This window comes from Mercenaria mercenaria, chromosome 6 (genome assembly GCF_021730395.1).
Source record: "Mercenaria mercenaria strain notata chromosome 6, MADL_Memer_1, whole genome shotgun sequence".
Taxonomy (NCBI): Eukaryota; Metazoa; Mollusca; class Bivalvia; order Venerida; family Veneridae; genus Mercenaria; species Mercenaria mercenaria.
The window spans coordinates 27,528,615-27,554,208 of NC_069366.1; the positions used below are offsets into that span (position 1 = coordinate 27,528,615).

Sequence of the window (25,594 nt, forward strand, 5' to 3'; positions counted from 1 at the left end):
CGAATAGCATTTTGTTGGGTTTTTTTCGAGAAAATTTATTCTTGTCTCATACTAAGCAAAATCATAACTTCACATACCTCAATTTCGTCTTTTTTTACGCGCAACACCAGCACCAGACATTGCGCAACCTATTTTAAGCGTATTCCCGGCGGGAATTGGATTGCACATTTACCACCCGTGGGTATACTATGCTAGCCGACTGAGCGAAACAAGATCGCATATATGATCCCGTAGGAAAATTCGAAGAAAGCGAGACTTCTATAAATACATCCATCTTTATTGATATTTTGTACGAATCTACTTGTCCACATCAGTTATTTGTGATGTTTTAATGTAATTTTAGCATCACTATTGTACAATGATGATTCTGAAAAGACGCACCGTATCTAGATTTGATTTAATTTTTCTTAAACTTTATTAAGTATTTTAATTTGCTGAGTAGGAGTGATTCATTGAGTTCTAAGCAGTGTATATTTTTATAAAAGCGGTTTAACATCTAGGTATTACAGCCCAGTAATTTACCTGCAACAATCCAGTACAGCATATAGTTCGTGCGGTCTTCGTCCTTTAATATATCATTTATATCCGTCGACTGTAGATATTCAAGAGACAGATGAACCTGTAAAAAGAATGTTTTAATGTACTATAATAATGGAAACTTTTAAAGAAAACACATGACAATGGAAGATATTTTGTAACTAATTCATTCTACAATGGCTCTAGCCAAAAAAGTAAAAAAAAACAAAGGCCTGACCATCTCAGACGGAGCTAAATGTTCGATATGGTTATCTTGTGGCTTGTTCTTATCACGATTCCCAAACTTCTCCAACATTATTTGGTGTTTGATCTACATTGTAAGAATAACCACTGCGCATATATACTGAGGATACAACTGGTGCAGCACTAAAGTATTGTTTGCCAATGGTGGATTTTATTTAAATTGTTTGTCAATTTAAAGTGAGGATAAAATCAAAGCTGCTTATTTTGTCCAGGTCCTAAAACCAATTCAAGATTTTTTTCTGTCATATAACCTCACCTAAGCGTAAAGCTCAAACCGAGATATATGCAAGTACATTACAATTTTAATTTTTCTTGTAAAATCTCTAACAGATTTAGTATTTGTAACTACAGTTGAAACTCAATATCTCGAACTCGCTATCTCAAAAGTCCGGATATATCGAAGACATTTTCAAGTCCAGTCCAAAAGAACACATGCATAAAATATCAGTTTAAGTCGAATTTCGGATATCTCGAAGTAAACAAAACGCTCGATCCTTTGGAATTCGAGATACTGAATTTCAACTGTATATCCTATTACTTTAACATGATTATTACTAGGTAAGAGAAGTAACAAATTCAGGGTACCTTAATCATAACGAGGTATTTCAAACCAAATGAACACGTGTATGTTATTAACATCAGGAAGTCTACTACATTATATAACGACAAACAGTAAGATTTCACTCCTTCGTGGTAGATCTGTGTACATTCGTGGTACAAGAAACCTGAAAAGATGAAAAATGTACATCCATTAAACCTTAATTAATTTCTTATTGTTTTTAGTTTTGTTAGGTTTAGTTTTTCAACTTGAACATTTCAGCTTAGGTGGTGCCAATACTCCTGCTTTAACAGCTGTGCGTATTCTTTAATCTCACCTGGATATGGTGCCCGCTTTTTAATGTTGTCTTTTGGCAGTTTCTGTGATATACAGACTCCATAATATCAGATCCCCTCTCTAAATTCCAGTTTTAGTTTTGCCCATTGTTTTCTCGCTTAGGGCAACACCATTATTTGAAATGGGGACCATACGCCGCTTTTCATGGAATTGCATTTTGTGTATCATTGAAGGTTCCATGTGCACCGCCATAAGAATACATCTGCAGGTGCCTCTAAATTATACTCTGGTATTTATAACATGTTTTAATGTTGAGTTCTGCTCAACCCGGGGCTAGAGGCAGTGAACGTTAGCTTGCATTTCGACTACCATCCATGAACAGGCTCAATGAAACCGAATCTGCAACATTTTCGTTTATGTCATGTTGGGCGACTTGTGGTTTCCCACTTTTTCTATTTTAATGTCATCTTAACACAATTATAAGTTATACGTAGCCTTTAAAACTTTTCAAGAAAACCCTAGGTGCCCCTTCAAGCATCATTTCGGCCACGACTAGGCACCTTGTTGAACCTTCGACTTTCCGCAAGGCAGCTGGATGGCACATGAAAAATACCACACCCGAAGCAAAGGGCGAGTGATTCAAAATCAGTGATCTTAACCACTCCCATATCTAGAATTCAACACGAGGTAAAATGGCAATAGTAGCTAGGCTTTAGCTTTTAAACTGAAATCACATTATGTTAAAATACCTGTATTAGATCTACAATAGCCCGCCCGCTTAGCTCAGTAGGGAGAGCGTTGATCTACGGATTGCGAGGTCGTGAGTTCAATCCCCGGGCGGGGCGTATGTTCTCCGTGACGATTGATAAAAGACATTGTGTCTGAAATCATTCGTCCTCCACATCTGAATCAGATAGGGAAGTTGGAAGTTGCTTGCGGGGAACAGGTTTGTACTGGTACAGAATCCAGGAACACTAATTAGGTTAACTGCGCCCCCCCCCCCCCCCCCCCCCACACACACACACACCACACATACACACGTTCCATAACTGAAATACTGTTGAAAAACGGCGTCAAACCCAAAACAAACAAAACAAAATTACATCTTCATTTACCCGCTTAGCTCAGTAGGTAAGAGTGTTAGTCTACGGATCTCGGGGTCGCGAGTTCAATCCTCGGGCGGGGCGTATGTTCTCCGTGACTATTTGATAAACGACATTGTGTTTGAAATCATTAGTCCTCCACCTCTGATTCATGTGGGGAAGTTGGCAGTTACTTGCGGAGGACAGGTTTGTACTGGTACAGAATCCAGGAATACTGGTTAGGTTAACTGCCCGCCGTTACATGACTGAAATACTGTTGAAAAACGGCGTTAAACCAAAAACAAACAAACAAACATTTACATCATTGTTACAGTTCACCATCGGTTGCTTCCCTTCTAATATAACTTGTATTATTTGGTAAGCATGTTTTCACGTTGTGATATATTGGACTGCTCCTGTGAATGGTTAGTGCACTTGTTACACGTATAATGGTGTTTAAAGACTCTTGCCTGTACGCCTGGTCTGTGAATTTGTGTTCGCTTAAAATATTTTGACTGTAATTTTTATAAGGTTTTTATGATGAATATGTTTGATTTATACAATCATATAGATATATGTTTCTTGAATGCAAATTTGTTTTCTTTTTTCTATATATTGATATCTTTTATTGAACTTTGTTTTATTTTGTTAAAACTATCTCCCATACAGCGATGAATAAACAAGGAAACGATAAAATGTTTTATGGTCTTTACACAATGTAACAACGCCCAGGGGAAATAATTTTCCTCGAGAAAAACAATATTTACCTCAAGAATTGGCATTGTGTCTGACATTTGCACATGCAACAGTAATTTTATGCCATTCTATAATAAGCATACTGTAGCGCAATTTTAAGGCCAGAAATGCTATTGTAGAGATGGTACCTACCCAAGAAAATCTAAGGGAAACGACACTGAATTGACCAATAAACTAAAGCTAACATAAAACATTGGTCAAAAGTGTAAATATGGTACTTAAAAACAAACTATAATTTGCTTCAGATATTTTTAGAAGGTCATTTCTTAAATATCAAACATTTCTATTTTTACATGAAGAGGAGGGAAACATAAATATATTTAGTCAGTTGGTCCACGTAGCCATCATTTCCCACTAAGAAAAACTGTAAAGATGAATTTGAATTTTTAGGTACCATCTCTAGCTATTGACAAATATTTATATAGGTGTTTTTCAATTGTTGTAACACTCAGGGCCTGTTTCACAAACATTCATCAGTTTAGTCCAAAGGTCTCTCTTAAGTATGGACTATTAAAGCAAATATATTTCATAGGATATAATTTCTGTCATTTTAAAAAGTTGTCATTGATTCAATTTTATGAAAGATCTACCTGATTTACTTCGCCTCAAGATTCTATAAAATAGCTGAATAGTTAAAATGAATCTACCTAAAACACCTTGCTCCTAAGTTATAACTCTTCGTGAAACGGGTCCCTGTTTATGAGGCATAAACAAATCTTTGACCTCCACTGTTAATATTCGAGTTTAGCATTAGTGTAATCTAACTCTTCTCGTTAAACCTATAGGGGACCACGCCCCATTGTGGCCTTGCTTTTCACGAATCGAAATAATTTAAACGTTCTTGGAAGTGTTTCACCCAAGAAACTGTGTAAATTATTTTGAAATCAAACCTGCAGTTTAGAAGAGATTGATCAATTTTGGCTGTGATGGCCATGTTTTTGATAAATCAATATAATCTGAATTATATTTATAAAGGGTTACTAAAGAAACATTTCGGTAAAATTATTCTAAAATCAGGAATTCAGTTCTAGGTATGAAGATTTTTAAAGTATCCACAATATTCATGTAGGGAAAACTGTGTTCTCTGGCGGCCATGTTTTCTGACGAACAGACACTGTTTGAACACACATGATAGTCATTCACCCAAGAAACAAAATTATTTTAAAATTGGGCCGGCAAGAATGTTCTTAAAGTTTCCGCTATATGCATACACAGAAAAGTGATCACGCTATTATGCGACAATATTTCTTGACGAATCAGAATAATTCGAACAATCTTGGTAGAAGGTCACCCAAGGATCATTTGTGCAAAATTATTGTAAAATCAATCCAGCATTTTCTGACAAGGTGAATTTTATAAAGTTGGCGTTATATATATCGGGGAAAACGACCACGCCCCTATGGCAGCCATGTGAAAAAGTGGAATAAACTAAACAATGTTGGCAGAGGTAAATCAGTCCAGCTGTTAAGATGTCGTTGAAAGATATTTATTAATTTTAGCTCTTGCTACCTGATCCATATATGCAACCAAGCGTAACCCTTTGATTAAGTTTACAGTTGGACCACTTATGAAATACCCTTGACAAATTTCATCATTTCCAACTAATGATTTTATAGCAGAGGTCGATCAAGAAAATGTTGACTGCCGGACGGTCCAACTGACGGAAGGACGACGGCCTTTGAACGATCACAATAGATCACCTTGAGCAAATTATGTTCTGGTGAGCTGAATGCAATATTATTTAACTACTGAAAATGTCAACTTTAAAAATTTGATATTGGTAATACAAAGTTTGATAACTTCAATGCATGCCAGGAATCATGCAGCTTTCACAAATGATGCATTTGGAGATGCTTGTTTGCCAACCCCCGCGTGTATACTTCTTGATATTACAATATTACAGTCAGATTTTATATTCTATGACGGTTACCATGGTGGCGTTCACTTACCAATAACCCAGATTGAAATCAATAACTGAGTCGTGGTGGGTACCATCTGTCTAATAGGCAAGTCATTTCCATACGAGTATTTTTCCGGAGATGAGTTTTTTAATTGTTGATACTTTTCAAACAGCCTTGGATAATCGGAACCTGAAAGGAAGCAGTAAATACATGCACTCTTTATTCTTGAATTTGAAATCAAGGAAAGAGATTCTACAGGAATAGCTCATAAAAGTTCATTTTCTTCTTCACCTAGAAAACAGAAGTTAATATGAAAGAAAAGCAAAATGTTAAATGCAGTAATATAAAAATGTTTGCCTTTAAGTGAGGTCGCTAAAAGCACATATCGACCGAACCTAAAAGGCAACAATTGTTTTATTATTTAATCCAGCCTACCTATAAGTGTAAAAATTAGATACAAATATCTGCAGCCTTTGGTCATTTTTCTTAGTAACTAAATTGTGTACGACGTCGCATTATTTTGACGTCAAACCATGATGACGTCACAGCTGGGTCAATACGTGATTTTGGCTCCGCCTTTGAGTCAGTACGACTTTTCATCATTGATCATGTGACTACATCTAGACCAATGGAAAGGACTATAAATATAGATTTAATAATAATTACATATGTCTGTATATATTGAGAAAGCTCAACATAAAATCTCTTCCTCAGCAATATAAAAACAAATCTGCGACTAGCAGGGCACATAACTTCCTATGGAAATTCAAATTACATTCCCAAATCAAACATAAATGTTGTTTAATAATAAGGAGATAACTTCAAAAACTTCACATGGCCACATAGGATCATGTTTCAAATCCTGATAGCCATGCTTTTCAAAGCAAGATGGCTTTTAACAACTTTTGTAGAAATTAATCCAAAAGGAAATTGATAGTAAACTATTATAAATACTACATGTATTGGTATACGGTCACACAATGTATCTTTTTCCTATCTGAGATCGGCCGTCCATGAATAATTTGAACAATCTGGATAGATAGAGGGTCAACCTCTGAGCATTTGTGCGAAATAGTTTAAAAATCGGGCCAGCAGTTTCTGACAACAAGATTTTTAAAGTACCCACTATGTATATATACAGAAACGGTTAAAAAAGTCCTCTGGTCTCATCGTAATAAACTGAAAAAAAAAGAAACATTAGTAGTGGGCCAGCAAAGAAACATTTCTTTGAAACTATTTAAAAATCTAACCAAAGGTTTTCGTTAGAAGAATATTAAGCTCTTGCTGCCTATGCGTTCAACGAAGCGGAACTATCTGAGCACATTCGGACGAAGATCCGGGTGTAATTTCTATAGTTTCCAACAAATGGTTTCAGACGTAATGTCTTCTGATAACAATTGAAACGGACGAACGAACTAACGACGGAATGACGGACAGACGGACGGAAAATTAACGTCAAGTGACCACAACAGCAAAGTGGTATATAAAGCAGAAAAAGATATAATGTGCTGACTGTAGGAACATTGTAACCATTCCTCTTTTTAATCTATCCAGGCTCCAAGTTCACACAACATTTTTCGGTCTTAGCTGAGACTGAAAGTTTGACAGTAATTTACTAGAACTTTAAGATTAAATTCAAGCTGAGACTTACCATCAATACTTAACAGCCATTTGAAAACAGTCACTATTTTGATATTAAATTTTAAACATGCAACTTAAATATAAGTAATGAATCAAGTATATCTATCAAACTCATCTGAGGTTGAAACTGTTTTGTTAAACATAAGGCTAGGTATTGCCAGATTCTTTTCCCAGAATGTTCATATACTTTATCAAAATATCTAAAATGAATCATATAGTAAGTTAATACACAACATTGCTTACAGATTTTACAAAGTGTTATTAAAAACCTTTAATGTTTCAAAATGACTGTTTGTTTTAGAATTTGTCATTCTTTTTTTTATAATGGCTTCAAATCATTTCGAAGACCAGGGTTAATGGACGTAAAGGACAATCTCGTTCGCTTGAAAATAGCATGTAAGTGTTTTGTTTAGTAGAATCTAAAACACATAATGGTTGAAAGAAGCTTTAAAACTTGTAAAGTTTCTTATACTAGCCCAAAATACCGTAAAATGCTACATAACCTCCTTTCGTGTCCGTGAAACATTGATAATAAAGGCATGTTAAATAAATAGTACTTACTAAGCGTGCTGTTTTTTCTAAGAATATAGGTGTCTTCGCTTGTTGATATCACGATCATCAGAAGGAAGGCAACGAAAGACGCTGAGTGTACTGTGAACTTTATCCATGGAAACTGTAGCACTTTTAAAACCTGTACAAATATAAGTTTAGATGCACACTGTGCAGTTTACACCATTTGAACTTTTTCCTGACATTCTTGGTCTCTTTTGATGATAACACTTCGCCTTAATTAGAAATAGTGGATAAGCAAAGAACGGGAAATAAAATGTTAAAGCAACTTAAGCACGAGGGATGGGCAAAGCCCTCTAGATCAAGATGGTGGAATGTGTACGCATAGAATGTTTCTCATTGCAGAGTTGGTGCAGCCGTTCTGCGCATGCGCGGAATTATTATCAAATGGAACGCACGGCAAAAATACTCATTTTTTGCATGTCCGCACGCATTTAGTGTATAATGTGCATAATATACTGACTGAAGGTTAGGGTTAAAATCACCATGGTTACAAAATATATACATTTAAGGTATTTTTGTTAAAATTTAGTTAATCCGGTATATACCGGAGTCTGTAATATGTCACGGGCGCACCAACTCTGTATTTAGTCACAGCCGTACGTATAAAGCTGAATCCGATGTGTAATTACACAAATTACACTTAAATTCTATATTTGAAAATGTTGATTAATTTTGCTTTATAACACATGTGAAAATCGTTCAGTTTGTTTCCATATTATAGCCTATATCCATATATTTTCCTCGAAACTAATGACCATCCCTCGAATATAAGCTCCAAATGAAGGTCCTCGACTCTTTCTTCGACTTGACCACAGTGATACACCATACAATGCACACGGTGTGTATAGTATTAATTTCTAAACAAGAGCCATGTTACACATGGCTAATGCCCCCGCCGGACATATTATAATTGAAGGCTAAAGTTCCTGGCAAGTTAGTGTCTGAAAGTATTAAAATTGGAAAGTAACATCTATGTTGTACCACAGAAAAGTGGTCTTGTTTTTTCCCTAGGGTCAATTATAAAAATGTTACAATATAAGTTATTTATAGTAACAACTAAGGGAAGGTAATCTTTAAAAAAAAAATGCAAGTCCACACAAAAATCTTTATCAGGTAGAGATTGGTCAAAATACACCTCAAAATTGGATTTAGCATGCTTGTTGTACTACAGAAAAGTGGTCTCGATTTTTCTCTACGACTAGTAATGAAAAAGTTACAATAAAAGCTATTTAAAGTAACAACAAAGGGAAGTAATTCTAAAGAAGGGAACTGCGCATGACACTTCGTCTGATGATGGTGTATAATTGTGCCAAGTTACATCAAAATCCCTCCAAGCATGAAGAAGAAATGCTTCGGACAAAGTCATTCTTGTATCTGACCTTTGGCTTCTAAGTGTGACCTTGACCTTAGGCCTAGTGACCTGGATCTTGCGCATGACACTCCGTCTCGTGGTGGTGAACATTTGTGCCAAGTTATATCAAAATCCCTCTATGCATGAAGAAGAAATGCTCCGGACAAGGTTTTAATTCTTGTATCCTTTGACCTCTAAGTGTGACCTTGACCTTAGACCTAGGGGCCTGGTTCTTACGCATGACACTCCGCCTCGTGGTGGTAAACATTTGTGCCAAGATATATCAAAATCCCTCCATGCATGAAGAAGATGTGCTCCGGACAAAATTTTTTAAAGAAAATATTATAAAGGGGAATAACTCAAAAAATAGGCAAGGTAGAGTCATTGTTCTTGCACACTGCAATTCCTCCCAATGTGTTCTATCAGTGTATGAAGTTTGAAGAAAATCCCTCCAGTACTTTTGGGGTTATGCTCCGGACAAAATGTTTTAAGAAAATATAATAAGGGGGAATAACTCAAAAAATAGGCAAAGTAGAGTTATTGTTCTTGCACACTGCACTTCCTCCTAATGTGGTCTATCAGTGTATGAAGTTTGAAGAAAATCCCTCCAGTACTTTTGGAGTTATGCTCCAGACAAAAATTTTTAAGAAAATATGATAAAGGGGAATAACTCAAAAAAATAGGCAAGGTAGAGTTATTGTTCTTGCACACTGCACTTCCTCCAAATGTGTTCTATCAGTGTATGAAGTTTGAAGAAAATCCCTCCAGTACTTTTGGAGTTATGCTCCGGACAAAGATCGTTGCGGACGCACGGACGGACGCACGCACTGACGGAGAGCATTTCTAATATCCGCTTCGCCTTTGGCGGGGGATAAATGAATCAAATTGCTACACTAGCGACACTCCCGGTCAACTTAATCTTTTCAATATCCTTTATCGTGTTCCCTTTATGGGTTTCCATTTAGGTAATGCTTAAGTAGGAAAATATTGCATGTTTTTGTAGTGACAGGCCAAATAAAGTAATACATTCTTACATAAAACTGCCGTTCGTGTCGCTTTGTGGGGATGTTTTAACAGGAGAGTAAACGTGAGTTAACTGACAGAGTGCTGTTAATCACCTTGGCATTCTACAGATGTTATAACATGAAAAAAAACATGCGTTATTCCTACAGTAACGCTCAATGGTGAACAAACAAAAAAGGCAATAGTAAGGCATGTTTATAAGACATTTATTATGCTGCATGGCAGATTGAATGAAACGTCTTGCCATGTGAAATTATCTGCCTTACTAACATTAATCACGACGTCCACGAATCATGAATAACACGTTCCTAAAATGATCGTCGACGGGCTATGTATCAAAAATAAATTGTTGTTGACGAACTAGTGGTACAGCCACGAATCATAAATTTATTGCTCATCACATGATCGTGGACGGGCCATGGATCATGAATAAATCGTCCCTGATTTGCTCGTCGACAGACTGTTTCATCGTCGACTATACTGACAGTCTCATATTGTAAAAATGTCACAAAATAAAGCAAACTAAGTATATTCACTCATTTTTTTTACACACCTCACACTTTATTCATTAACGTACTTGTAAAATGATATTAAACCCGACCCGAGTATGAAATATTGACAAGCCGAAAAGTTTTCCTTTTATGATATTTCACAATTTATAACTAGCTGTTTGGGCCATTGTTTCACATTGATTAATATGATTTTTTTTATTATGATAAATCGACTATTTGTACTGATTTAGCAACGTTGGAGTTTTGACTTATTTCAAATGAAGAGAATGAACATATCGTCACTTCTATGGATTAGACAGAAGCTTATTATTCAAAATATACTAAACATGAACACTGATTTAAGAATATTTTCTACACTAATGGAAAGAAAGTAAGAATACATTGTAGACAACGGTATTGACAACCAGTTTTTATGTGAAAAAAAGTTCTTACCTTTATTTTAGTTTTCGGTGTGATAATGTAGATAATGTTGAGGAACGGGTATGCCAGTATGAAAAGACACACAATCAAAACCCTTTTTACGATATTAGCTTTTAGAAAAGGGCCAATTCCTTCGTACCAGCTCTTGTCCAGTCTCTGTTGACAACTAGGATGTGACACAAACTGTAATATTAAGCATTAACATATTAGTAGTTAACAGGTATGAAAATACTAAATAGCTGGTCTCTTTATTTCATATAAAATTGAGAAACTTCCAATGCCTGCAGTGCTCATCAGGGTCCACTTTTAATGTATGTAACTTCAATTTTCTTAAAGAATATTGTCGGTACTGAATAAAAATCAAGATAAAGTTTGGATTATGTTTGATACAAGAAAAATATTTCCAGTCAAAGAAGTATAATGTAAAGTCATCTAAACTAGAGCCCTTTAATTGTAGTGGTGAACCACGACTTAAGTTTGAAATGCAGAACAAAAAGTTGGAGAACTATTTAAATCCACTTTTACGGGAAGTTATCATTTTTACGCGCCATTTCCTTACTTAGTGTCAGAATTCCTGATATTTCTTATCTGAACATATAGAGTTGAAACTCGACATCTCAAATTCGCTTATCTAAAAACTCCGGCTACCTCGAACACATTTTCCAATACCGTCCCGAAAACATGCGCACACAATATTATTTTAAGTCGAATTTCGGCTATCTCGGACTAAAACACTCGATCCCTTAGAATTCGAAATACCTAGTTTCAAGTGTATATTTATTTAAAAGTTTATTCGTGTATTCGAAAAACGTTAGATATTTTTGTCAATTCATTAGTAACAAATTGATTGAATGTGTGTGCTTTAAAGAAGTGAATCGATTACATACGTATTAACCAACATCGAGGCATTATACATATGTGATTAAGTTTGCTTGATAGATTATTAATGAAAAGGTCATTGATTTGTCAATTATAAAGCAATCTGGTATCAATATAAAAAATGCAATCAAATATTGTATCTCAATACAGGCAAGTACAGAAGTTGTATTACTTACAGTGACTACTGTACAGAATGAAAATTAGAGATAGTTTACCTTCTTTTCTCCGTACTGCAAGGCAAGACGAAGTCTGGCTAGGGAACAGTACTTTTCTTCGTTTGGTTTACCAGCTTTGTTCAGAACAAGTTCGAGCTCATCCTGCGTTCTAACACGATCTAGTAACTTGACCACGTATGCACTCAACTGATTTGACAATTCTCTATACTCTTGCTAAAATAAAAGCAATACTGAATGGATGCAAATTTATAACAATATTTCTGTATCTATACAAAACATAAAGTTCAAGTGGCACAGTCAATGACGTTTTATTTTATTACATGACTCCTTACATAACTCGCTTGTCAATAATTTGTACTGATGTCCTCTCTTTATTCAACACATGAGGGTCTGAAATCAAAACTTTATTTCTGTTGTCATGTAATAAAACCATAATTGAATGCTTGGCAGTCAATAAGTAAATAATATGTTGGCATTATGATTACACTTTAACTGATTAAAATCAGTTTGTTTTCCTATCGTAAATTTCATAATCTCTAGCGGACTATCACTCTGTTTAAAGTATAACTCACGCGGAAAATCGCCAGGCAAACTCTGTAGCCGCGTAATTAAAAGTTTATGAGGCATTGTCAGACAATTCATGACACAATATGTATAGGAAACTGTCACGCCATTAAGTGACTTTGTATTAATTGATTCTAAACGTTGCCGTCTGCAGTGATAGGTCATGTTATAATGACAGTACTTGAATTATGCTGTAACATTTCTGTGATACTTGTTGCATAACTGAAAAAACTAAGCACTGGGTATTTCAGAATTGGCGGAACAATATATTTTCTAACAAAGTATCTTTTGATCCATTCTCATCCATCAGAGGTTCGTCAAAATCCTGAGTTCAACTAGGAAACCATGACAGACCTCTGATATGCGAAATTGCTTTCGACCGAAAGTAAGAATAAACAAAACACGATTAAAGTGAATTTTGAGACATGTTTTTTTTCTTGAAATCTCAATAAAACAGAAAAAATAATGAACTGAAGTAATGAATTGTTACTGTTCCTAACCAATAGTAATATCAAAGTAATGCATTTCAGCATGTTCACATGTTCTATATTGGTGAAAGTATATATCTTATATTTCGAAAGTATTTTAATATTTTCGTTAAAAAAAATGCAGAAATATTTTCACAGATAAAAAAAACCTCTATTTTCTCCTCAAATGTTACGACGCCAAGGCATAAAACATTAACTGTACATTTTATAAATTTTGCTCCGAAGGGTTTTGTATTGATAGTGTTTATTTTTCACTGTAGCAGTTTCGGAACTATACGTGCGTTTTGAACACCTATTCAAACATTTAATTAACATGAAGACAAAAGATTTAAACAAAAAAAACCTAACTTTTAAACAAAACAAATTCATGCCTTTATTTCTGAACAGAAGGATGTTAGTGCCAACTGGATGTTTTTATTAACTCGAAATTTTGCAATACTATCTTGAAATTTCGACTCACTGACTTGCAATTTCGACTTAGTAACTCGAAATTGTCTCCGTATCCTCAATATTTGAACGTCCGTCTGTCTTTCAAATGTCAAAAACATAAATTTAAGAGCTTTAGTTACTAATTCTCCTTCTGACATTTAAAGATACTTTACTGATTCTTAAATAGCAAAGATACAAAGTGGGTAAATCTGCCTTTACGTTCATATATGGTTCTTGTATGTATCCATCAAGGAGGTACTCGAACAAGGATCAAAACGTAACGAAGAGTCTATATATACTTAAAATTACTCTATCATACATCCCTGTATGAGCAACCTTGCCATCCAGAGTTTCTCCAGGTAATTGATAATCTTTGTTTTAAACTTAAGCCAGGACATACACCTATATCCCCGTTTATAGTATGGGTATTTATCATAATTTATACCTATATAAAATTCTGTCAAAAATACAGCTTGTATTTAAGACAGGCAAAAACAATATTTAATGTAAGTATTGTATGTTGCCGGACTACTTTCTTTTAATATGCATAACCTGACACAGGAGCGCACATAAAACTTCTATTTTCTATCTTAACATCGATAATCATTGAAGATTTCGTTCGATAAGAAAATAACAAACAAAAAGATGGAGTTATATAATAAAAGTGTCATTAGTAGCTTCTGTTCTGGGATTTTATTCGGCTCGAGTGGATTTTGCAAGGTCGAGTCATACTCATCGCTTCTGCTCCTCGTGTGATCTGAACTGGCAAAATCCACTCGAGTTGAATACAGCATCCCAGATCAAGTTACTATTATAATAACCCTATCATCTTCTGGTCGTAGGTGCTCAAATTCAAGATTTGGTCAAACATTTTAAGTTCACCTTCTATTACTTAGTAGCTTTCAACACCTTAAGGGAACCACAAAGTACCCGATCTTGGACTCAAACGGTCGCAAAGTCCTATGAACACACGTCCATGCACAGCATGGCTATGTCAGGGTTTGAACCTGGTTGAAAACCTTCCAGATTTAATCATGTTAGAAATAGTGATATTCTGTCAATGTAAAAACTTATCGTTACCAACTACGACCCTCTTCAGGCTATACAAGGTATCTGATCTTGACCAGGCCCTGTACATAAACGTCCATATATATATGGTTGTATATCAATATTTATAACCACCTGGCACTGATACTCTTCTGCACTTGAGTAGTTACAACTGTACAAAAGAAATCGTACATCACTTTCAAGAGGTGTTTTTTGGACACGGTCGACTTGATCATTTTCAGTCAATGTTTTCATGGGTTTTTTTTGTGGGGTATGGGGGGGGGTTTTTTTTTTTTTTTTTTTTTTTTTTTTTTTGTGTGTGTTGTTTTTTTCTTTTTTGGTCATGCGATGTTATCTGCAAAACAAAAGAGATTAAAATCACTGGTCACCTTTATGCCATTTTAGTAAACCCAACGCACACATTGCATAAAGCCCTATACGTTAAATTTATTTAATAAAACCCCGTGCGCTAAATGCATCTTTCAAAACAATGCGCTAAACTGGTGTATTAATACAGAAAATTGAAATAATATCTTTGTCAGACAAAACAATGTGAAAAACATGTACCTTAAAGTATTTCTCATTTCTGGAGAGATTCTTCAGTTCATGTGACAGCTGGAATGACGTCAGTACCGGGTCTTTGCTAGACAAGGATATATACGCTTCACTTGACATACCCCGGTATGCATTCAGACGGTACTTTGCCGATCTTAACTGGTCAAATTTCATTTTATTAACGCATTCTTGACACAAACAGCCAAATTTATGCGGTTTCTGAATCCGATCTCCTCGTAGAAGTAGTAGCTGAACAATCTCGTACTGATTCTTTTGTGACGCCAATATAAGCGGAGTGATATCTGGGGAGAACTGAGATTCCTCATATTGTGTTTTGAAGAAGTGGTCGTCATCGCCGAACTTCTTTCGTTCTTTCCAGATCTCAAGGTAACGTTTATGTTTGAGTATATTTTCTGCAATTTGAACATGTCCAGCGCTGATGGCTTGCAGGACTGCCTCGTAAATATGCCGACTGCTAGATTTCTCCAACAGTACTTCTACAACCTACGGAGAAAACATATATTACATAACATAACATTTCATAGAATTGAGCGCATGTTTTGATTGCTAAATGAGGGAAATCTCTTGCCTTGTTTGAATTTATTTGTATACGTCTTCTGGACAGATCGTTTCAGGTTAAGAATCGATGAAATTTATTGTATTCACTTATTTCGTTTAAATAGACGGTATTACACGAGTGTCTTTTCATATTGAATTTATTAAACGAGTTGAATAAAATAATAAAATGCGAGGCTCTGTCGAGCATTTTATTAATTTTATTCAACGAGTTTAATAAATTCAAAGTGGAAAGTCACAAATGTAATATTTCTTTTATCACATGTAAGCCTTTCCTGTAGAAACATCGAACATTCTACTTTCTTTTACTATATAAACAAGTCAATTTGACCAACGTTTCCTATACTATAAACGACGTCGACATCAAATTTTTATTACACTAGTGTATTACCATTTTTATTTAATGGCTTTATTACACTCCCGTGACGTCAAACACGTGATAAAGACGTTTATTTTTCGTCTTTTTTAGAACAAGCTCATTTCAATATAAGAACAAGCAAATTCGATAAATTGGTATCCCCCGCCGAATGGATTTGTGGTGAGGAATGGCAAAGAAATATATCCAGCAAAAAGTTAAGGATGTTACTAAGAAGCAAATACAGAAGTTCTGATATTCATATTATTCCCTAGAAAAGGTATGCTTATTGAATTTAATACTTATGCTGAAATAACTCTACCTTGGTTCGGCCCCACGAATAATCAAATGTTAAAGATATTTTTAATCAAAGCCTTGAGATGTCTGGTGGTTGCGGGGTTTTGCTAGATTTATTTTCATTTTAAATGCCAATCTCTAAATATACATGTATAAGAAACAAATACTAATGTGCCTCATATCAAAGATAAACTCTGCCTGACCTTACATGAACAGCTGGAAGTCAGTGATGTAACCATGGGCTGGAATACCTAATCATTGACAGGTCTTATATAATCTAAATGGCCAATCTAAATGGCCAGTGTGAATGGATAGAGGATGAATAAGAACTGCTTAATCATTGATAATTCATCCGCATTCTTCATGAATGGGACTACTTTATGTAGCACATGAACATTCTTTGGATGTGATTTGGAATCAAATAAAAATGCTACATGATTGCCAGAAATACACTTAATTTTGGTAGCGGGATAAACCCGCAACCAATAAAAATCTAACACGTTTTAAGCACTTTGTAAACACAAAACATGTGTATATGATATGTTAATAAAAGTTTCCGACAAAATACATTACTTGATCGAAATCTGATCAACCACCTTTAAGATTAATGACTACAGTATGCATTCGACTTTTATCAAAACTGTAGGTTATGCAGCGAAAACGTGGAATTTCCGGCTATATTATTGATATTAAATTTATCAGCAGTAAGCTATTAACAACTGCAATTATTTTACAGTGTTTTGTCGATACTAGAAATAAATCGGCCCTATTAAAAATCCTAGTACAAATGAACAACACAAAAGCAGTGAAACTTTGTATTTTAACGAAAAAGAGACGAGTCAAAGTGTGGCCCAGCTTTCTGTTTCATACCAATTCAGAATCAGTCCAAAAACCAACGAAAACAGTATAACCAAACAGACAGTATCAAAAATAATTCCTTCACGCTTATGTGTTATGTATATGTATTTTAACTTACATTAAAATATTTTGAAAAAGTGGAAACTTCACAGGTCGCCGAACACGACAAAAATGAAAATGTTGCTTCACTTTTGCTCAAAGTAAAAGTGCATTTATTTAAGAAATACTTTATAGCAAAAGAGTGTATTAACACTTACTTATGCACGATTGGCGGTTATACGTCGGGCGTAATATTTTCACGAGGGCGCAGCGTATTACCGCCCGAGTGTATAAATACTATTAAAATACGGTTTTGGTATAAATCATGTCGATTCTAATATGCCCTTTATCTAAAACAGCAGATAAAATATAGACGCGCTCTTTCTTGGTCGCAAAAAAAAATCATTGACGTCACCGCACGTTAACGTGACGTCATTCTAGCGTAAGAGTGTTTTAACAGAGAAAGGCTTATTAGAATTGGATGTACGTTATAAACGCTCCCATGTTAAAGAGTTTGCTTTAACTGGTAGTGACGTAAGACAAAATATCAGATATAATAAAACATGTTACTGATATAATGATGTCTGCAAGTACGTTAAGTACTTTCAAACTGTTATTTGTGACCCTTTTTCCAAAAGTACGGTTCCTATCAATGGGTTTTATAGGCTATTTAGGGCTTTTACATTTCCTGAGAAATTTCTTGATTCAACACTGTAGGATCAAAACTCCTCTATGGATGAAGCATTCTTTCATGCGAGGAAGTCAACTCCAATAGGCCAGTATTTCTACCCAGGTGTCTGCCCAAGCCGGACTAAAATAATGCTTTTGCTCTTCCTTCAATACTAAAGATTTTTAAAAGAAAACACGGGTCAGAATTTTACATAGGAAAAAAATAATGTAGGCATCAAGTTTTTGAATATGTCTTAACATTCCAAAGGAGACTAGACTACCATTCTTGGTGACTTTTGAATTATATATAAGTTTTTGTTATTCTACCACTACCTCTTTATTTCGCTAAAATCATTGGACCTAAAGCATTTGTTGTGGAAGTGTTTTCACTGAATTCTCATTTTCTTGCCGGAAATGTAGAAGATTAAAGTAGAGATTGCGAGAATTTGTTTTCAATTTAAGAGTCGTTTTCGGCTGTGCTTTGTTTAAGTCGAAACGCCATTTCTTGTTTTGTATTATAAATGCCCGGTTTGCACGTACAATTTATATTACACAGAAGTCAGACTATAAGGCAAAGATAAGTGTTTTGATTGTAATATGAAAGAAATCATGCTTAACTGAAACGAGCAATGGGCGGAGGAATTTACAATTCTGATGATACATGGACGGACAGTAAAATGCAAATTAGCCGCACCGTGAGAAAACCAACATAGTGCATTTGCGACCAGCATGGATCCAGACAAGCCTGCGCATCCGCGCAGTCTGGTCAGGATCCATGCTGTTCGCTTTCAAAGCCTATTGAAATTAGAGAAACCGTTAGCGAACAGCATGGATCCTGACCAGACTGCGCGTATGCGCAGGCTGGTCTGGATCCATGCTAGTCGCAAATGCACTATGCTGGTTTACGCATGGTGCGGCTCAAATGGAATTTATTTGTACCAAAAAGCAATGTTTATAAAATGTTTTGCTCTTCGGAGGTTTAATTGGTTGCAGGATAAATAGAATATTAGGTTACTATCTTTCTGAACTTAAGTTTATCCCGCTCGTCTTCAAAAAGTTCATCCATCCCGTGACTGTGGATCAATCGTTCTCCGACTTGCTGTGTAAACTTAAGTTCAGAGAGACAGTTACCTAATATTCTATTTATCCTGCAACCAATTAAACCTGCTAAGAGCAAAACATCCATTCTCTATGGATTCTCTATCCAGATCTTTGAAAACAGAACCGCAATATACGGAAAAAAACATGTTACTGACATGGTAGATAAAATAGCACTTCCTTGTCGGAATTTGCTAAACATAAAATGAAAATGTAATATGTTAGTTTATACTTGAATTATTATTTTATAATAAATGAAATATACAGTACGAAGAGATCAAAATAAAACATGTCCTAATTTATGTGAGACAAATCAATTAATGCGCAGTATTTATTAGAATGCTATAAAGTTTCTAATTGAAGAGTATCAATGAGAAATTTAAGACGAAGTGCTGCGGGGAAAAGTTCACTCTATGAAATACGAGTATTGAAACCAGGAACTCAAATGCTGACGAAGTCGTACAATAATAACTGGTTACCTGGTAACAGAATGAAATTATTGATGACAATCATTTTCTAGATTTATCTTCAGAAAAACGTTTTCTGCTAGCTTTATATGAAACGGTAGCGAATATTGATTTTTGGGCCAGTTTCTGTGGCAATTTAGTATTACAAAATATCATATTCGCTCACATCACATTGTCTAAATACCGGTTGTATACTGCTGATTAGAGTCATTATTGTACTCCGTATTTCTCCCTTTTTGTGTTTTGAAATTTGTTTGTTTGTTTGTTTGTTTTGGGTTTAACGCCGTTTTTCAACGGTATTTCATTCATGTAACGGCGGGCAGTTAACCTAACCAGTGTTCCTGGATTCTGTACCAGTACAAACCTGCCAACTTCCCCTCATGAATCAGAGAGATGGAGGACTAATGATTTCAGACACAGTGGCGTTTATCAAATAGTCACGGAGAACATACGCCCCGCCCGAGGATCGAATTCACGACCCCGCGATCCGCAGACCAACGCTCTACCTACTGAGCTAAGTGTTTTGAAATAAATGGTTGATATTGTAAATAATTACTCATTCAGTATCTAAAATATACTAGCTTTAATTTTCAATGAAAACGCTCAAGCAACGTAGACCAAATAAGATAAGATAAGATAAGATATGTTTCTTAAAGTCTTACTTGGCATGAATAGCAATAATATCATGCAAACCTTTCTGACAAGAATTGTGACTTACAAGGTGCATTTGATAAAATCATGAGTACATATTCATGAAATTACATTTCGGTTTCACATACTAGTAATAAGAAAGAAATTAAAGAAAACTTGGGCCGTGGATTTACAGTGACCCAAAGATTTTTGTTCAGTATCTCAGATTCATATGTTTTCCCATTTTTTCAATACAAACGTGATTTGACTTTATTAAACAATTGATTCTATTGATATGTTTGTTCTTCTTATTTCTAACACCAGTATAACTTGATGTTTTGCGATTTTTTAACATTTATTTCTGGGGAAAGACCCGAAACATCCCTCAGCCAGGACGGACATCTGTGGAGAACCACCGAAATTCCGTACGATTGCTGACTAGCTCTCTCTCTCGCATGAAAGTACACTTCATCAAAAGCAGCGTTTCCAACCTAAAGAGGTGATGGGCGAGAGATTATAGGTCAGCACCCTACTCCCCCTCCCCTCCAGGGATTTAGGTCACTATTATATTCTGGAAGCTGTATGTCCATGGTCTATTTTATAGAGAGGTCGTGACGGAAATGAGCACATCTAATAAACAGCTGACTACTGATTTAACTTTTTACTTTTAGTTTTACAAAAAAAGTAACTAAAGATGAAATCCGCACTGTCGCAAAGTGCTTTTTAATTAAGTTAACATAAAATGGATGTCTTCTAACATTTTTGTGTGAGCTTAACCGTCATAAATAAAGTATAATATATCAATTTCCTCGCATAGTATTTTGCTCCCTTAGAATTGTTGTCTTGATTTGAGTATAGTTTTGTATTATGAAATAGGAAATGACCATTTATACTTCAGTTTTATAACAATTGAACAGTTTTTCAACACTTCTATATGAAAAATGAAAATAAAAACTACACGAGTTCATACCTCCCACTGTAAAGGTCAATGACTAAAACAAATCTCTCCAAAAATCAAATCTATCAATTTACCTAATTGTTCTGTGGAACAAATCAAATATAACGATATGAAATCTCAGTGAAAAATTGATTGATCAATAGTTAGATGTAAATTAATTGCTTCCCAGGTTTGTATCTCAGGGGATTTAGCAGAAAATTGTTGTGTTTTTTTTTTCATAACTAGAGAATGTCTAAACTGCATACGAAGAATACGTGGTTGAACGGAAAATGGCGACTGTCCTTCCGTTCCGAGTCCGCTGCATTAAACACCACGTGCATAAGAAATTCATACTATGTAACTTTACATGACCTCTGCTTGACAATTAAAAGATTATGTAGATCATACATAAAATATCTTAAAGAAGTGAGCATTTCGGCAAAAATATCTTTATAATACTATATATATATATATGTGTGTAATCCCTCCTTCTACATGTGGCAAAGCAAAGACGAACAAAATGCAAACAAATTATATTTCCAAATAAGGTAAAATAATAGGTTTCGAAATCGAACTAGGTGAACCCTTATATATTGCAGGCAACTGCTTTTCCACAAAATGTATATACATGTAATTAATTTAAAAGTTGCTTTCAATGTATGAAACATTATCTGGAATAAAATCAATAGTTTGTAACCATCATGTAAAATATGTACATTGTACTATTATAAGAACAAACAGCTATTGTCTGTTTGCGGTTTTCTATCGATTTTAGACTTTTTGTTTCAACAGTGGCATTTTTTTACCCAGCAACAGTAATTATTGCAAACACCACTTTCAGTAATTAGTTCTGCATTTTATGTGTTTAAAACCGTACTGATACTTAATTCAATTTTAATGGTTGAAGAATACCTAATACGCTCAGTGATATTTTCAGCCTGTATAAAATTCACGCTTTAAATTGTTCATTCCCGGCGAACATAGATATCAGTGGTGAGAAAGCATTGATTTAAACCACTTGGCCAAGCAAAGCCCAAATGACTCTACGTTTCTTTGTTATCGTTTGTATGTGTGATTCTTAGTTTGATATGGGTTAAGGTAGTGGACCCGCAATAACAATCGGCAAGTTACGTAATTTTCGTATGCGTTGTCGGTATTCTCCGGTCTTAACGGAAAGCTATATGCGCATTTACGTCCGGAGAATGCAAAAATACGTAATCACACGGAAATTGTCGAGTGTCCGAAGAGGACCACTAACTTAAACGCCATTACTTGGCAGTATATAAACTATATAACCAATTAAATCTTTATTTAAGCAAATAAAAAAATCCCACAGAGGTGCTGGTGGATAGAACGAGAGGAGATGATTTAAGTTATATTGTCGTGTGTTATATAGAATGTTTGCCAAACGTGTTAAACCTAGGTTGAATAGTTTGAGATCGCCCTGCAGAGCTAACCGGGACGCCCACAAATTACAGAAAATAGAATTTGTAGAATATCGCTGTAACATTAATGATATCAACATAATTTAACTTTCAAATATAAGCATGAAGAATCTACTTGAAACGATCTTGATAAATGATATATGTAATATTCGTTACAAAATGAAATTAATATTATTATGGTTGTATAAACTGAAACTGTTAACGCTTTGAACCAGATTATTTCTCCATATATGTAACGTAAAGTAGAAAATAGCATTTTATAGTTATTTAGTTAATAACCTTAAAGTAATATAAACTCGCTTACTTACATACATATAAATTGAACAATCTAGCGTCTGCGTTATTTTCGCCAAAATCGGAACATGTTATTTTCCATAATTCATTCAAAACTAGTTGACATATTATTGTGAAATTTGGACTATTGCTAACACAAATTTTCAAAACTTAACAATTAATAGATGTAATGAAATTATCACTGAGGTAAGCTTTTCTGATGAGTATATTACCACAAAGAAACCACAAAACAAATTACTCAAACAATAAATAAACAAAAATTATAATGCGAAAGACTTTTTTTCTTACCTCGAGATGTTCATTTTTCACTGCCAACCTCAAAGCAGTCCTTCCAAGAGCATCTATGCAGTCGACATTTAGCTCACTATTCTCATTCAAGAGTCTTCTAACAGTGGGGATATCTCCAAATTCGGCAGCGTGAAGGAACTCTTCTTCCACATCAATAAGCTGTTTAATATGTACATTTTTATACAATGAAAAAGTTTTTCCTATAGCATCGATCTTAGCACCAAATTTTGACTTTCTAAAAATGCTCCCTGGGGGTCTGATAAAATTATTATTTTTTATCGACATTTTCAATAGTAAATCAAATACAACTTTTTTCTCAACTGCATCAGTATGTTCCACAGCGCATGCTTTAAAAGTTTATCAAATCAATTTACACATATATGCCATATCTTTGAGATGTTATATTTTAATCCGCACATTTAGACCACTGTAGTCATAAAGCTCCATGAGAAAATAGAATATTTACATTCCCGATACAGATTCTCTGTAATTACACGATATTTTTGTCTCCCTAATTACGATGCCAAACAATGATTATTTACGACTTGGAAGGAAACTTTAAGGTAACTAAATCATTCATATTTTCCTAGATGTTTTTCATGCTAATTAGCGATGGAATTGTTAATCAAAACTATAAAAAAAAGCTTATTCTTTAAAATCCGGCAAAAGTTTGATTTCAATCAGAAAATCTTTCAGTTCTAGATGGATCTCCTCACCGTCACGCAGTTCACCTGTTATTAACCATGTTACCTTACACTTCAAAAGGTGTACGCACATTTATGTCATCAGCGCTAATAACTAGGAAAAATGATTATCAAGTAATTGGTTGCTCTTCGATTTTCCAGAAAATAGATTAATAAAAAAGATAGATCATATTTTTCTTCTGTGATGAAAGCTGTTTACATGCTAATTTTCTACAAATATTGACAAAGGTAGGGAACATCAGGTTTTGTGATAGGTAATTGTAATTGACTATATGACTGCATAATGTAGACATAAAATAAATGTAAAATGGTCATCCGTGTAATAAGTAATAGACCTATGAGGGATTTCTGAACCGAGCGAGCGTAGCGAGCGAGGTTTTCAAATCACCTCACAGGTCTATAAACACTATGCAGACCTATTCCGAGAATGATAACTGACTTACCTACATGCTTCTTTGTTTTACTTAGTCCAGATTTGTTTCGGATTTGAAGAACGTTTGTAACGTGTATGTATGATTACAAACAAATAGTTAGAAGAAAGAACAAAACAATATGTGCTACAATTTATCGGATACTATTAATATAACAAAAGGCCCAACTTGATACGCACCTGTAAATATATTTGTCAGCAACTAGGACATGACATTTCTTTTGCATGAAAAATCCGTGCACATTTGGGAAATATTCGGAAGATTATAGTCTCTTTCTGAGATCATGAACAATGTGTGTCTAGTCAATTAGTCAGACTTTGACACGAATGGTATTTTATAAGTTTTTTATGCCCGCATCCATAAAGGGATTTTGAAATAACTTGGCATAAATGCTTACAATAATGAGACAACGTGTCATGCACAAGACCCAGACCCCTAGCTCCACGGTCAAGGTCACAAAATGACATGTGATTTTGTTGGCATTCTGGGGCCTACTTCAGGGGCATTTGTCACCAGTAGTGACAGCTCTTGTTTTTCATAATCATTATAAGAAACTTGGAGTTTATTTAGTTCTACCTAAATATACATTGCCGTATACAAAAGTATTGATATAGATTTATCATTACATCATCACAAGAAATCCTATCTTAATATACCGTGATCAGGCACACGCCAAGAAGACACAACGAAATGTGCTAAAAAAACTGCGCGCACACCATCGAGAAGATATTAAGACCTTCAGTCTTCTTGACAATGAAAGTAATGAGTACAACTAATTAAGAGGCTTGTAGTTCGAGGCCTCTGTTTTAATTTACATGGTAACGATTTGAATAAATATTATATAGTTTAAAGTCGTTCTAGTCCTCCACATCTGATTCACGCGAAGAAGTTGTCAGATACTTGTGGATGTAAATACAAGTATAGAATCCAGGAAACTGACAGTTTTACACGAATTAAAGACTGTCAGGTCGACAAAACTTTGTACAGTGCAAAATATCTTATGATATTTAAAGGCATAAAATGTCAACTGTAAATTTGATATGAATTAACGACATTCGGCAAAATAAGAACATTTTTCAGAAAACAAGAACCGTACTTTGACCAGCTACCCACCAGTTACCACTACCTAAAAACTGCCTTTGAATATGTTTATACTGTCGATCTTATTTCAGACACGTTTTGAATGTATCACGATCATTAAACTGGGCTACTTTCTAAATTTATGTTCTATGTTGATTGTACAAAAATCGTCACAATTTACAATGGTAGATTGTATCATAGCTCAGTGTTTTTTTCTTAACAAATTTGGTGCAGGTAATTCGTATACTCTGAGTACAGGGTGCGGTAACTAAAAGTGTGCAGGTATTTAATTGGATAGGAAAGTATGCCAGCGTGTCTGGAACAGTAGACAGCGAGGTGTATTTTATTGATTTTCTGCTCTAGCATTGGTTTATTTTACCTGGGCTTAACACATTTGTAAAGCAAGGATTTTAA

General features: G+C 34.8%; 1 protein-coding gene across 1 annotated transcript in view; it reads right to left on the reverse strand.

The window, feature by feature from the left end:
• LOC123549335 (short transient receptor potential channel 7-like) overlaps positions 1–23,632 on the reverse strand; it is a 41,284-nt gene extending 17,652 nt beyond the window's left edge. The window contains exons 1-8 of the mRNA XM_045337347.2: positions 22,966–23,632; positions 15,025–15,516; positions 11,969–12,142; positions 10,887–11,057; positions 7,557–7,686; positions 5,403–5,543; positions 1,366–1,505; positions 523–619 (exon numbers count right to left, since the gene is read on the reverse strand). Of these exons, the coding sequence (XP_045193282.2) occupies positions 523–619; positions 1,366–1,505; positions 5,403–5,543; positions 7,557–7,686; positions 10,887–11,057; positions 11,969–12,142; positions 15,025–15,516; positions 22,966–23,250 (1,630 nt within the window). The 5' untranslated portion in view covers positions 23,251–23,632. The remainder of the gene's footprint in view (positions 1–522; positions 620–1,365; positions 1,506–5,402; positions 5,544–7,556; positions 7,687–10,886; positions 11,058–11,968; positions 12,143–15,024; positions 15,517–22,965) is intronic.
• Between the last annotated feature and the right edge of the window lie 1,962 nt (positions 23,633–25,594).